General features: G+C 38.9%; 2 protein-coding genes across 2 annotated transcripts; one reads left to right on the forward strand and one right to left on the reverse strand.

The window, feature by feature from the left end:
* Positions 1 to 313: 313 nt before the first annotated feature.
* On the reverse strand, positions 314 to 2558 carry UMAMIT22 (nodulin MtN21 /EamA-like transporter family protein). Its single transcript, XM_022032219.2, has 7 exons — positions 2312 to 2558; positions 2139 to 2201; positions 1914 to 2030; positions 1552 to 1807; positions 1291 to 1449; positions 940 to 1091; positions 314 to 651 (listed from the first exon to the last, which is right to left on the reverse strand). The coding sequence occupies exons 1-7, from the start codon at positions 2515 to 2517 to the stop codon at positions 516 to 518; spliced, it is 1089 nt and encodes a 362-aa protein (XP_021887911.1). The 5' UTR covers positions 2518 to 2558; the 3' UTR covers positions 314 to 515.
* Positions 2559 to 6096: 3538 nt separating this feature from the next.
* Positions 6097 to 8465, forward strand: LOC148270442 (uncharacterized). Its single transcript, XM_088220600.1, has 4 exons — positions 6097 to 7128; positions 7267 to 7356; positions 7454 to 7494; positions 7967 to 8465. Exons 1-4 carry the CDS (start codon positions 6097 to 6099, stop codon positions 8463 to 8465), a joined length of 1662 nt encoding a protein of 553 aa, XP_088076726.1.
* Positions 8466 to 15140: the final 6675 nt, after the last annotated feature.

Here is a 15140-nt window from a genome sequence, read left to right on the forward strand (position 1 = left end):
ATATGCATAATTTAATATAAAAAATGACATAATTTAACCTTTTATTTTGTAAATATAACTTTATGAATGCCGTAGAAAACCAATATTTAATGTCATTTATAACTTTACCAACATTTGTAGTGTAAATAAAATGTTTAATTTATTCCTTAATAAATGATCAATATTTATATTTTACTTTTAAATTATGTTTATATTTTTCTCTTTTTTTGTTAAACATGTAATATGCTGTTTCTGTATGCAGTGTCAAATAAAGTCAATTATAATACAATTAAGCAAAAAAAAAAAAAAAAAAGGTGGCCGGTAGAAAGTGAAGTATACAACCTCTAATTCTGCATATATTCCTAATATAATTAATTAATATAATTACTAAAAAAAAGACATACAGAGAACTAGAGAAATGCAAGAGTAAAGCTTTTATATATATATATGTGTGTGTGTGTGTGCGTGTGTGTATGGAATATTAATGCCCTGTTTGGTTTTTACATAAAAAAAAACCAAATTCCCATCAGACAAAATCAGTGTTGTGTAACGCACTCCATTAAAACGTTGGTATCTGCATTTTGGATCTTTCTCAACCTTTCTGTCTCTTCTTTGTTTTTCCCCCACAGCACACTGTACAGTCCACCCACCAGAAGTGCACCACCACCAACACTGCCCAAACACGCTCATAATCAGATTTTAACTTATTAGTAAGAAAATTATACATTTTTTTTTTCTGTAATTTTTAAGATATTTCATTATATTGAACAGAAAATTACTTTTAGAGACAGTATGTTTTCCTTTTGACCCACTTGGGAAAAGAGATTCTAAGTTTTGGATTATGATCTGCATGAATATGTATTCACACGTGTGCATGTAACAAAGATACATACATATACATTCGTGTGTATATATACATATATCTCTGTGAATTAATGAAAAGAAGTCTGAGATTTAAACCTTCCCCAATAAAGGGTTTCTTTCCAAATGAAGGTTGAGAAGATGGCTGTGATGATTAGTGCTAATGGAGTGAACATTGCTGTAAAAACTGGACCTTTCTTCTCTATAGCCCAAACTTGTAACCAGTAAGTAATACCATTCACAACAATACCCTGCAAAATTTCACCATATGATACATTTAATTTAAATCTAACTTGAAACAACCTATGTATACCAACCACTATATATAATTTTAGCGTATGTTCATAAAATTTACTCACATATTATAATGTTTCAGTTAAGTGTGCGTGTTCTATATATTAATTTATTAATTTTCTATTCTAGATTTATATATATGTAATAAAAACCTACACAATAAGCTACAGAGAGAATAGGTAATCCCCATTCGAGCTTCCATGCCAATGCATTTCTCTCCACCACGACTGCCCAAATAGCCGATTGCATGCAGCTGAAGAAGCATTGCAGACTAATGAACCTTAACTTTGCAGGATATTGCTTGACAATTGGTGCCTACATAAGCCAAATTCACTCAAAAAATCAGCGAAAAAATATTAAAAAAATTTCAAAAAAAGTAAAGTGAAATGCTCAAAAACTAGTATATAATTACTGAACCTGTAAAACAAGCCATAAACACCAAGCTGTGTTGGCTGAGAGCATAATGAGAGAGCCTTTGATCCATTCTCCTACGGAATGATTTTGGAATATTGATGATGATTCTGAATTCTGATTTTGAGTTGTTGAATCCCATTTTATGAATTTTATAGAAGGACCCTTCACGAAAGCAAACACGAGTGCTCCAGAAACACCAAAAATCGTGCCTAACACCTTTGCAGTCCCGTGTAATTTTCTTAAATTAACACTTTCCAGCCTGCCAAACAGAAAAATAATTCTAACTCAAAACCATCCAGGAACAGATAGAATTTCCAAGTACATATATATGTGTGTGTATATATATATATATATATAATATTCACCTAAGGAAAAGTGCCATGAGGAAGGTGATGACAGGAATTGTGTTGGTGGTGGCAGCAGCAAATGTTGCAGTAGTGTAGTTGATTGCAACATAGTAAAGATTTAAGCTCAGAGTTATTCTGGAAAATTGTATATAATTTATATATATGAAAATGTTATTTTTGAGAATTGAAAAATATTAATTATTTTCAATAATGTTGTTTAAAATTGGAAAAATAAGTCCATACCCACATAAGGAAATCAAGAAAATCTTGCAGATTAGCATGTAGGACAAAGAACAATCCTTGTTTCTGCGATTCAGAAGGAAACCCAGAAAAAGTAATTAGTGAAAAAAGGAAAAGAACAAAAGTTATAATAATGAATGTAATTATCAATTAATGAAATAAATAAAAAAATTAACCTTTCAAGGAAGAAAGCAAATGGAGCCAAGACAAGAGTGGCAAAAGCTTGTCTGTACACAACAAATACAAAAGGGTTGATTCCTTTGGCAATGGCAGCCTTGGAGAACAGTGCCATACCCGCATAAATAACCTGCACAAACAACATTGCAATATATACTTTGTAATGCCTCTCCATTCCGCCTGAACTCTCCATCTTGCTCATCATATGTGTAAATATGTTTATATGTATCTATACGCTTTGAGAAGCTCATCTCTTTATATAGAAGGCTCTTTTTTTTTTTTTTTTTTGTCAAAAAGTAACTCTACCTTGCGTGGACAACTTTATTTCTGCCATTATGTCATACTTCTTTGTGACCTTACAATCTTGAGTTGGAATCAATATCATATATATGTAAAAATGTATGGATATACATCCAAGAATAGGAAAGTTTGATGGAGATACTTGAATAATTCGCATAGAAACATTTAAGTTATGGCAGACCACTACTTAAAAAAGGAAGAGAAAGCACAGGTCTTCCCCACTCAAAAAGCCTATGCAAAGACAATGATCGAAAAATGCAGATTTTAAGTGTAGTGTCAGATTATGAAAAAATATTATTTACATGACATGTTATATAGTACCTTTAAATATACTAATTATTTTTCAGTTAGAATCATTAAAACATTTTTTTTTTATAAAAAAAATTTATTAGTTTGAATTTAAATTTTTTATGAAAATAATTTTTTATTATATTATAATTAATGTATATATAAATTTATTCAAAAAAAGATTATTTTTAAATATTTGAACTATATTACTCTTCAGATTTCACATCTCGCATTTTTTATTATGAAGATAAATAAGAATTATTGTTAAAATTAAATGTAGGTGACCAAAAAGTTCTCCACAAAATATATAAACAAATGGTAACAACAAAAATTATTTTAATTTTTCATAATAATAATAATAAAAAAGAAGTCATTATTCAACTTCCAAATATAGTTAGGTCGTTATCCGTATTAACTTTTGTTGCATGCCATCTTTTTTATTCTTGTCTGCATTCGTTTTTAATGAAAAAAGTACCATTGGATGCTTATATAGTTATATATAAATTAATAATTTTATGTAAAATAATAAAAAAAACTAAATCATCGATACTAAATTATTTATATATATATATATATTTAATTTTTAAAAGTATTAGTAATTTAATAAATTTATTTAAAATTATTATGCTTTAAAACTCCAAGTTTAAAGATTTGTTGGTCCAATAATTTTGATCTCTCAAAAAAATTTAATAATGACATATAATGTAGTAATTAAAAAAAAAAAAAGAAACGACGTCATTTTGAGAGGCAGGTGAGGTATAAATAGGAGAAGGGAAAGAAAAAATAAGAGAAAAGAGGAAAAAAAATAGAGGGAAGAAAAAGAAAAGAGAAAACATAGAAGAGAGAGAGCGGGGGGCGTGGGGAACAAGGTTCGAGAAAGAGAGAGAGAGAAACTGGAGCGGAGAGGAACGAGAAGGGAGAGAGAAGAAGAAAGATGACGGTGATGGTGCGAGCAGCGGAAGGATGGAAGATGGAAATAGGAGGTATGGTAATTTTAAGTTTCATGCGTTAGTTGATGTGGATTTGAAAATTTGTTGTAGGTGGAGGAGTTTGTGTGAGTGTGAGTGGAGGTATGGTAATTTTAAGTTTCATGCGTTAGTTGATGTGGATTTGAAAATTTGTCGTAGGTGGAGGAGTTTGTGTGAATGTGAGTAGAGGTGTGTGGAGGAGACCGCGGAAGGAGAGAGAAGAAGAAATGTGGCGTGGGAGAGAGGTCTGTGAGGGAGAGGTGATATCGAGTATGAGCGGGGCGTATGGAGGAGACTAGGTCGCGGGAGGAAAGAAAAGAAGGAGTGCGGTGTGTGTGAGTGCGATCTGTGAGGGACAGAGATATTGTGTGTAAGCGGGGGTGTATGGAGGAGGCTAGGCCGTGGGAGGAGAGAAAAGAAGGAGTGCGGTGTGTGTGAGTGCGGTCTGTGAGGGAGAGGAGATGTTGTGTATGAGCGGGGGCGTATGGTGGAGGCTAGGCCATGGGAGGAGAGAAAGGAAGGAGTGCGGTGTGTGTGAGAGCGGTCTGTGAGGGAGAGGAGATGTTGTGTGTGAACGGAGGCGTATGGAGGAGGCTAGGCCGCGAGAGGAGAGAAAAGAAAGAGTGCATGGTGTGAGTGAGGTTCGTAAGAGGGAGGAGATGTTGTGTGAGTACGAATGGAGGTTTACGGAGGGGACCACGGGAGGAGAGAGAGTTGATTTCGGGATTTGAGAGTGGAGTATCTAGAGTAGGCCGTGGAGAGAGAGAGCAGAAGGGATTTGGTGAGTGAGGTGGATATGTGTAAGGGAGGAAGTAGTGTGTGTGGATGTAGAAAATTTTGGAGGAGAAAGAGAGGTCGTAGAGCGTGGGAATGAAGTGTCGGAATAGAGGTGTGGGGTTGTCTTTGTGTAGGGAGGGGATGAGTGGTGTAGCTGTGTAGTGTGAGGGTATGGGTTGTATATAGGTTGGTATAGCTGCTGTAAATTTGGTAGTTGGCAAGGGAACGTTACAGGTGTGAGTGTGTTAAGTGTTAGTGTGTGTCTTATGGGGAGACGCGTGTAGTTTAGGTCTACAGGTTAAAGGTATAAGAAAGCTTCAAGATAAGGTGCGGGAGTAAGGATAAAATGATATTGTGTTTGAGTTGGTAGCATTGGGGGACGCCGATGTTGGTTGTCGATACCTAGAAAAAGTAAGTTGATCGCCGATAGTGGTGATGGTCGGGAGACTCCGATGGGAAAGGGTTTGGTCACTGATATTGGTGACAGAAAAAGATGGTATCTGTGTGTGTGTGTGGCCTATTAGGGGTCGAGAGATAGGCGGTTTATTGGTGATTGCTGATACTGGTGACGGGTGAGAATATTTGTACGCTTGGGGTGACGTTGGGAGATGGTCACACATGGTATGCATGATATTTAAGATACCGGGGTAAGTTTTAGTCCTGCGTAGTCCTATAGTGATAACAAGGTAGGACTTCGGTTAGGTGATGGGGTAGATATAGAAATACTGGGTTTCATATTTGTGCATATTATATTTGTAATTTAATTTTTACTGTACTGAGTTATATGAACTCACTCTCTATTATTCACAGATGATACAAGAATGAAGTCAGGATCAAGGTTACTGGTTTTCGAGCCTAGCATATAGAGCAACAGAATAAGGATCTTTATTAGCAGAATTGAATATGTAAAAATTGGTAGTAGAGTAAATAGTGTGTCTGTTGATAGTGTATACGGTTGTATTTCACGTGATGTTACATGTATGATTGCAGGTCTATCTTGACTCTGAACAATAGATTGTGATAGTGTTTCTATGTGCATGACTAATTTGAAACGAAATTTTTGTATTTGATTATGGATTTGTTGTAAACTACCCCATTAGAAATAAAAAAAAAACGGGGCGTTACAGTTGGTAGCAGTGCAAATTACGAATACTACTAACGGGTGTCACTATTCTGCAGGTAGACCAAGGGAGGTGACGAAGAAGGGAAGGGGCTGACCCCGTCGTGAATCTTCTCCGGGGGCATAGGGCTCACCAGGGGCCCCATGATGAGCACCGAAGTTTCCCCAGGTGCCACTCGCTGCATTTCAAAGGCCACCTCCGTGCCACATCGTGCCCCCTCCCGTACAGTCGAGACCCGCTACTGGTCCATCTAAAACCCATGAGGGGCAGTCCAGCGTGCAACAAAAGGACTTTAATCGGCTATGCAGAGTAGTTGAGAGCCTAACTACTATGATCCGAGATAGAGAATTATGGTCGGAGTCAGTATCGGTGCCACAACAGGGGATTCACCTAGGTGCAGTGGATACAAGCAACATTGAGAAATACCGAAGGCTAAACCCTCCTACCTTCAATGGGGGTTTTGACCCGTTGGTTGCGGAAGATTGGATAAAGGAAACAGAAAAATTATTTGAAGTGATAACCGTGACCACGGAACAAAAGGTACAACTGGTTCCATTCATGTTAAGAGGATCCACCGAGTGCTGGTGGAAATTGAAAAGAGGAGCTCTGATCTCCCCAATCACTTGGGAGGTATTTCTAGAAGCTTTCAATGCGGAGTACTTTCCATATTTTCTGAGACAGCAGAAGGAAGCAGAGTTTACTAAACTTAGACAAAGAAGATTGTCTGTGGTGGAGTATGCCGAAAAATATATAGATTTAGGTCGGTTTGCGCCCGATTTTATGATGAATGACACCAAGAAGGCCAGAAGGTTCGAGAAGGGGTTGCGGTTGGAATTATATCACCAGGTTGCTATGTTTGCATTACCTACATATAAAATGGTATTAGAAAAGGCACAGTTAGTAGAGGCACTGTATAAGGAACATGTTGACAATAATAAAGGATTTTTCAGTTACAGACGACCACCACCATCATCCAGCCAAACAGAGAAGAGGCAGAGAATGACACAAGATGTAGCCCCACGTCGTCAGATGGCTATGAATAGCTCGATTTTTAAGCGGTGCAGTAAAAACCATGGGGATCGGTCATGTATGAGTGGCGGTCGGGGCTATTATCGGTGTGGGAACACTCAACATTTCGTACGGGATTGCCCCCTACCGAGAGAGCCTAGTAGATCGTTAGTTCAAGGACGGGTGTTTGCCATAACAGTTCCGAAGGCAGCCACTACTTCAGAAGTAATACACGGTATACTTTACATTTCAAATATTCCTGCTAGAGTACTAATTAACCCCTGTGCTACACATTTATTTGTATCGCCTAGGTTCGTATCTAAGATAGGGATAGAACCTCGGGTGTTAGACCAGGTATTGGTAATATCTATGCCAACTAATGGCGCTTTATGTACTGATGTAATGTTTAACTCCTGTAGAGTAGAAATAGAGGGGAGAAAATTAAAGGTAGATTTAATTTTACTAGACATTAAAGACTTTGATGTAATACAGGGAATGGATTGGCTTGCTGTCCAACATGCCCATGTAGACTGTTTCCGCAAGAGGGTAGTGTTTAAGATTCCTAACGAAGAACTTTTTTCTGTAAGGGAAAAATTAATGAATAAATAAGTTTTACGTTGAAATAATGTGTTAGAAAGAATGTATGCATGAATTACAACGTTATCTATGTCTTTGATAGGGAACGAGGGTAAGAGGCTTACACTTCAGGAGATGCCAGTGGTGAGAGATTTTCCAAAAGTATTTCCGGACGACCTTCCGAGACTGCCACCCAATAGAGAGGTCGAATTCACTATAGAACTCCAGCTCGGCACCCAGCCAATCTCAAAGGTTCCATACAGGATGGCGAGGTTAGAATTAATGGAGTTAAGTAGACAGTTACAAGAGCTACTGGATAAGAAATTTATTCGACCGAATGTGTCATCATAGGGGGCCCCGGTACTATTTGTTAAGAAAAGGGATGGGACTATGAGAATGTGCAATGATTATAGGGAATTGAATCAAGTGACAATAAAGAATAAGTATCCGTTACCCAAGATCGACGACTTGTTTGATTAGTTGCAAGGGGCACAGGTATTTTCAAAAATAGATTTGCATTCGGGGTATCATCAGCTAAGATTAGAGCAGAAGACATCGTTAAGACGGCGTTCTGCACTAGGTATGGGCATTATGAATTTTTGGTGATGCCTTTTAGGTTAACGAATGCTCCTACAGTGTTTATGGCTTTGATGAATCGGGTGTTCCGACCCCTGCTTGATCGTTATGTCATTGTCTTCATAGACGACATATTCATTTATTCAAGGGATTCGGTGGAACATGCAGAACATCTGACAACTGTGCTAAGGATGCTTCAGAAAGCCAAATTGTATGCAAAGCTCAGTAAATGTGAGTTCTTGTTGGATCAGATAGTATTCTTAGGCCATCTTATGTCGAGAGATGGGGTATCAGTGGACCCAGCGAAAGTAGAAGCAGTGGTCAAGTGGGAAAGACCAAAGACTATAACAGAGATCAGAAGTTTTTTGGGGTTGGCAGGGTATTACCGTCGGTTTGTGCAAGAGTTTTTTAGTATTGCGGCACCTCTTACCAGGTTGACAAAAAAGAATATGAAGTTTGAATGGGATGAGAAGTGTGAGGGTAGCTTCCAAGAATTGAAACGCAGACTGACTACTACCCCAATATTGGCCATTCCGTAGGGAGAAGGTGGTTTTGCAGTGTATAGCGACGCATCTCATGTTGGATTGGGTTGTGTATTAATGCAACAGGGGAAGGTTATAGTGTATGGGTCTCGATAATTAAGGACACATGAAAGAAATTATCCAATCCATGATTTGGAGCTGGCTGCAGTGGTCTATGCCTTAAAGCTATGGCGACATTATTTATATGGAGAAACCTTTGAAATTTATACAGACCATAAAATTTTACAGTATCTGTTCATACAGCGGGAATTGAATATGCGGCAGAGGAGATGGATGGACCTATTGAAAGATTTCGATTGTAGAATCAAGTATCACCCCGGACGGAAAAATGTGGTGGCAGATGCCCTCAGTCATAAGAGTACTGGGGTGCTAGCTCATTTGATGGTGTCTGAGTGGTGTTTACGGGAAGCCATGCAACAATTATGTATTCAGGAAGGGAACAATGGAAGGTATGTGGCTAGTTTAAGGGCACAACCTACCTTGGTTCAGAAAATCAGAGATGGACAGTTGGTGGACACTGAGATGCAAAGGATTCGGAGGGGGTAGAACAGGGGACAGTGAGAGATTTTGGGATGAAAGATGATGGGATACTCAGATTTTAAACCAGAATGTGCGTTCCCAATGATCGTAGGATACGAGAAGAAATACTCAGTGAGGCATATGATGCCAAATTTTTCATACACCCGGGAAGAACTAAGATGTACAAAAATTTATAGAAAAGTTTCTGATGGAGGGGCATGAAGAGAGATGTGACCGAGTATGTGTCAATGTGTTTGATATGCCTGCAAGTGAAAGCGAAACATCAGAGGCCTGGGAGTTTGTTACAGCCCTTATCCATACCCGAGTTGAAGTAGGAACATGTCTCCATGGATTTTGTGAACGGGTTGCCAAGTAACCGCAAGAAACATGGTAGTATTTGGGTGGTACTTGATCGTCTAACTAAATCTTCACATTTCTTAGCAATGAAGGTGACTGATTCAGTGGAGCATTTGACCAGACTGTATGTCAATGAGGTAGTAAGGTTACACCGCATTTTCGTATCGATTATTTCCGATCGGGATTTCCGATTTACCTCTAGATTTTAGATAGGTTTACAACAGGCTTTGGGTACTAAATTGAGTTTTAGCACAACTTTTCACCCACAAACTAATGGGCAGACGGAGTGGACGATACAGGTATTGGATGATATGTTGAGAGCCTGTGTCATCGACATGGGGGGAGATTGGGAGGATATATTGCCCTTAATAGAATTTACATACAATAATAATTATTACACTATCATCGGAATGACTCCTTATGAAACTTTGTATGGTAGACCCTGTAGGTCGCTGGTGTGTTGGAGTGAAGTGGGAGAAAGACAATTGTTGGGACCAAAAATGGCAGAGGAAACTACAGCTAAGGTGCTGGTGATACGGCAGAATTTACAAGCTGCCCAAAGTAGACAGAAGGGGTACGCAGACAATCGCATGAGAGATTTGAGCTTTGAAGTAGGGGATTCATGTGTTCCTGAAAGTTTCTCCCATGAAGTGTTTATTGAGGTTTGGGAAGAAAGGGAAGTTAAGTCCCCGTTTCATAGGGCCGTTTGAGATTCTGGAGAAGGTGGGGGTGGTTGCGTATAAGGTAGCGCTTCCTCCTCGGTATAATGGGGTTCACAATGTATTCCACATATCCATACTACGGAAATATCACCCGGATCCGAATCATATTATAAGGTATGAATCGTTACCATTGGAGAAGGACTTGTCTTATGAAGAAGAACCAATTTGGGTTCTCGAGCGACAAGAAAGGAAGTTGAAAAGTAGAGTAATACCTATGGTGAAGATACAATGGAGACATCACGCGTATGAGGAGGCAACATGGGAACGGGAGGACGATATGAGACAAAATTATTCGAAACTGTTTGGAGGTAAGATAACAAAATTTGAGGGACCAATTTTTTTTTTTAGGGAGGAAGTATATGTAGTAACTAAAAAAAAAAAAGAAAGGAAACGACGTCGTTTTGAGATACAGATGAGGTATAAATAGGAGAAGGGAAAGAAAAAAAAAGAGGAAAAGAAAAGAAAAGAAAAAAGAGGAAAAAAAAAGGGAGGGAAGAAAAAGAAAAGAGAAAACAGAGAAGAGAGAGAGCGGGGGGCGGGGGGGAAGAAGGTTTGAGAAAGAGAGAGAGAGGAGCCAGAGCGGAGAGGAATGAGAAGGGAGAGAGAAGAAGAAAGAGGACGGTAACAGTGCGAGCAGTGGGAGGAAGGAAGATGGAAATGGGAGGTACGATAATTTTAAGTTTCATGCGTTAGTTGATGTGGATTTGAAAATTTGCCGTAGGTAGAGGAGTTTGTGTGAGTGTGAGTGGAGGTGTGTGGAGGAGACCGCGGAAGGAGAGAGAAGAAGAAATATGGTGTGGGAGAGAGGTCTGTGAGGGAGAGGTGATGTCGAGTATGAGCGGGGCGTATGGAGGAGGCTAGGCCGCGGGAGGAGAGAAAAGAAGGAGTGCGGTGTGTGTGAGTGCGGTCTGTGAGGGAGAAGAGATGTTGTGTGTGAGTGGGGGCGTATGGAGGAGGCTAGGCCGCGGGAGGATAGAAAGGAAGGAGTGCAGTGTGTGTGAGTGCGGTCTGTGAGGGAGAGGAAGTGTTGTGTGTGAGCGGGGGCATATAGAGGAGACTAGGCCACGGGAGGAGAGAAAGGAAGGAGTGCGGTGTGTGTGAGTGCGGTCTGTGAGGGAAAGGAGATGGTGTGTGTGAACGGGAGCGTATAGAGGAGGCTAGGCCGTGAGAGGAGAAAAAAGAAGGAGTGTGTGGTGTGAGTGAGGTTCGTGAGAGGGAGGAGATGTTGTGTGAGTACGAATGGAGGTTTACAGAGGGGACCACGGGAGGAGAGAGAGTTGATTTCGGGATTTGAGAGTGGAGTATCTAGAGTAGGCCGTGGACAGAGAGAGAAGAAGGGATTTGGTGAGTGAGGTGGATTTGTATAAGGGAGGAAGTAGTGTGTGTGGATGTAGAAAATTTAGGAGGAGGAAAGAGAGGGCGTAGAGCGTGGGAATGAAGTGTCGGAATAGAGGTGTGGGAGTGTCTCTATGTAGGGCGAGGGGATATGTGGTGTAGCTGTGTGGTGTGAGGGTATGGGTTGTATATAGGTTGGTATAGCTGCTGTAAATTTAGTAGTTGGCAAGGGAACATTACAAGTGTGAGTTTGTTACGTGTTAGTGCGTGTCTTATGGGGGAGACGCGTGTAGTTTAGGTCTACAGGTTAAAGGTATAAGAAAGCTTCAAGATAAGGTGGGGGAGTAAGGACATGATGATATTGTGTTTTAGTTGGTAGCATTGGGGGACGCCGATGTTGGTTGTCGATACCTAGAATCGCCGATAGTGATGATGGTCAGGAGACTCCGATGGGAAGGGGTTTGGTCGCCAAAATTGGTGACGGGAAAAGATGGTATCTGTGTGTGTGTGTGGCCTATTAGGGGTCGAGAGATAGGCGGTTTATTAATGGTTGCTGATACTGGTGACGAGTGAGAATATTTGTACGCTTGGGGTGACGTTAGGAGACGGTCACACATGGTATGCATGATATTTAAGATGCCGGAGTAAGTTTTAGTCCTGCGTAGTCCTATAATGATAACAAGGTAGGACTTAGGTTGGGTAATGGGGTATATATAGAAATACTGAGTTTTATATTTGTGTATATCATATTTGTAACTTAATTTTTACTGTATTGAGTTATATGAACTTACTCTCTATTATTCACAGATGATGTAGGAATGGAGTCGGGATCGAGATTGTTGGTTTCCGAGCCTAGAGTATAGAGTAACAGAATAAAGATCTTTATTGACATAATTGAATGTTTAAAAATTAGTAGTATAGTAGATAATGTGTCTGTTGGTAGTGTATACAGGTTGTATTTCACGTGATGTTACATGTATGATTGCAGGTCTATCTTGACTCTAAATAATAGATTATGATAGTGTTTTTATGTGCATAACTGATTTGAAATGAAATTTTCATATTTACTCATCAATTTATTATAAATTACGCCTTTATAAATAAAGAAAAAAAAAACGAGACGTTACGTATAACAAGAGCATATTTAAGTGGGTGTGTGTGTATATATATATATTGAAAAGGTGGAATGATTAATTAAAACCTTGGGATGGCATGACCATCAATAATTAGTTATTGAATATAAAAATAAGAAAATCAACTTTCTAATAGTTAATTATTACGCAATTACTATTCTCTCCTATTCTTTTAACTTTTTTTTTTTTAAAAAGAGAGAAAACTTTTTTCCTTAAAAACGATTTTGGCTAAATGCAAATTATGAGCGCGGTGACTGGGGTGTGTTTGTACCATCATTTCCTTGTGGGTTGCAGCTCAGTCTTTTCTGGTCGGTAAAAGAGAAATTATAATTTATATAAATATAAATAAAACTATAGAAATATCATTGGACTAGTTAATTCATCATATATTAGTTATTCATATTGTATTTTCATATATGGGTTTTAGTCTAGCAGTTATTTTAATTTATGACGGATATCTCAATTCTAACTCTTATTTAATATAAAGTTAGTTCATAATATATAAATAAATTAGCGAAATTCAATCTTATGATCTTTAACTAAAGCACAATGCCTTAATTATTAAATTATGTGATTTATTTATAACTTAAGATTGATTAATTATCTAATTTTTAATTAGAAAAAGAAAGAATCTCTTCGCACTAGGAAGAAGACCCCACAAGAGGAGCTTTTAAAATGAGGTTTCCCATCTTTCTTTTCCGACTTCAAAAAAAAAAAAAAGGTAAAAGATTCAAAACCAAATGCCACTCGCTAACCATCACATCGTTTTTTTCATGTACATCAAACAAAAAACACTACGGGGGAGGGTTGAGTGGATATGCACTCAATAAATAAATATATACATACATATATACATACACTTTCGAATTAATTTCAATGAATAACTCTTTTCAAAAAACAATCAAGTTTAGTTAATCTATATATAAGTAACTGTATTTATTTATAGGTTTATTTATCAAATTTAAATTTTGTAAAGGCTGAATTAAAAATTAGATGTTAAAAATCCAAAAAATAAAAAAGTCAACAAGACCTTTAGTGTAACGCCCCATTTTTTTTTATTTTTAATGACGTAGTTTAAGACAATTTTACAACCAAATACGGAAGTATCATTTCAAATCTACCACACGCATAGAAACCCTACCGCAATCTATTATTTAATGTCAAAATAAACCTGTAACCCTACATGTAATATCACAGTAAAGCATAATCTCACAGACTCCCAGCAGGCACACTATCTACACTACTACTAATTACACACTCAATCATGCCAAATAACGAAAATATTATTGCCTTGTTCCTCTATCCGCTAGGCTCGGAAATCAGCAACTCCAATTCCGACTCCATCCCTACTTCATCTGTAAATAATAAAGAGTGAGTACATACAACTCAGTACAGTAAAAATTAAGTTACAAGTATCATATACAATAATAGGAGACTCAGTGGTTCTATATGTACTCCACCTACTTAACCTAATACCTACCCGTGGTAATTTAAATATTATGCATATTAATTGTGACCGTCTCTCGACGTCCCCCAACTGTACAAATATTCTCACCTGTCACAAGTATCGACGACCATCAATAAACCGCCTACCTCTCGACCCCTAATAGGCCACACACACACACATATACCATTCTTTTCCGTCACCAATATCGGCGACCAAATCCCTTCCCGTCGGAGTCTCCTGACCATCACCACTATCGACGATCAACTTACTTCTTCTAGGTAGCGACAACCAACATTGGCGTCCCCCAATGCTACCAACTCAAAAACAATATCATCCTGTTCTTACTCCACCATCTTATCCTGAAGCTCTCCTATACCTTTAACTTATATACCGAAACTACAGGCGTCTCCCCATAAGGCACACACTAACACTTAACACACCCACACCAGTAATGTTCCTTTGTCAACTACCAAATTTACAGCAGCTATACCAACCTATATACAACCCACACCATCACACCACATAGCTACACCACTCATCCCCTCGCCCTACACAGCTACACCCACACACCTCTATCCCGACACTTCACATCCACGCTCTACGGCCTCTCTTTCCTCCTCCTAAATTTTTTGCATCCACACACTCCACACTTCCCTGCCTACCTCCACTCACAACCATACATCACTTCCTCTTTTACATAAATCCACCTCATTCACCAAATCCCTTCTTCTCTCTCCTTCTACGGCCTACTCTAGATACTCTATTCTCAAATCCTGAAATCACCTCTTTCTCACGGACCTCACTCACACGTTGCATTCCTTCATCTCTCTCCTTCTGCAGACTCCTCCTCATACTTTCACTCATACTCACACAGAATCCTCTCTCCCACATGGACCTCACTCACACACCGCGTTCCTTCCTCTCTCTCCTCTCGCAATCCCCTCCATAAACCTCCATTCATGCTCACACAAAATCTCCTCCCTCTCACGAACCTCACTCACACACTGCACACCTTCTTTTCTCTCCTCCCGCAGCCCCTTCCATAAGCCTCCATTCACACTCACACAAGAAGATCTTCTCCCTCTCACGAACCTCACTCACACACCGCACTACTTTTTTTCTCTCCTTCCGCGGCCTAGCCTCTTCCATATGTCCCTAC

Source organism: Carica papaya, chromosome 1 (genome assembly GCF_054855325.1).
Source record: "Carica papaya isolate Zhongbai chromosome 1, ASM5485532v1, whole genome shotgun sequence".
Classification (NCBI taxonomy): Eukaryota; Viridiplantae; Streptophyta; class Magnoliopsida; order Brassicales; family Caricaceae; genus Carica; species Carica papaya.

Coding starts and splice junctions, on each gene's coding strand:
- UMAMIT22 (XM_022032219.2), bottom strand. CDS start 2,517: ATGATGAGCAAGATGGAGAGTTCAGGCGGAATGGAGAGGCATTACAAA. Junction 1,808..1,913: donor CTCATGGCACTTTTCCTTAG/GTGAATATTATA, acceptor TCTGTTTGGCAG/GCTGGAAAGTGTTAATTTAA. Junction 1,092..1,290: donor TTCTCTCTGTAGCTTATTGT/GTAGGTTTTTAT, acceptor GAAATTTTGCAG/GGTATTGTTGTGAATGGTAT.
- LOC148270442 (XM_088220600.1), top strand. CDS start 6,097: ATGATCCGAGATAGAGAATTATGGTCGGAGTCAGTATCGGTGCCACAA. Junction 7,129..7,266: donor AACCTCGGGTGTTAGACCAG/GTATTGGTAATA, acceptor GATGTAATACAG/GGAATGGATTGGCTTGCTGT. Junction 7,357..7,453: donor CTAACGAAGAACTTTTTTCT/GTAAGGGAAAAA, acceptor TGTCTTTGATAG/GGAACGAGGGTAAGAGGCTT.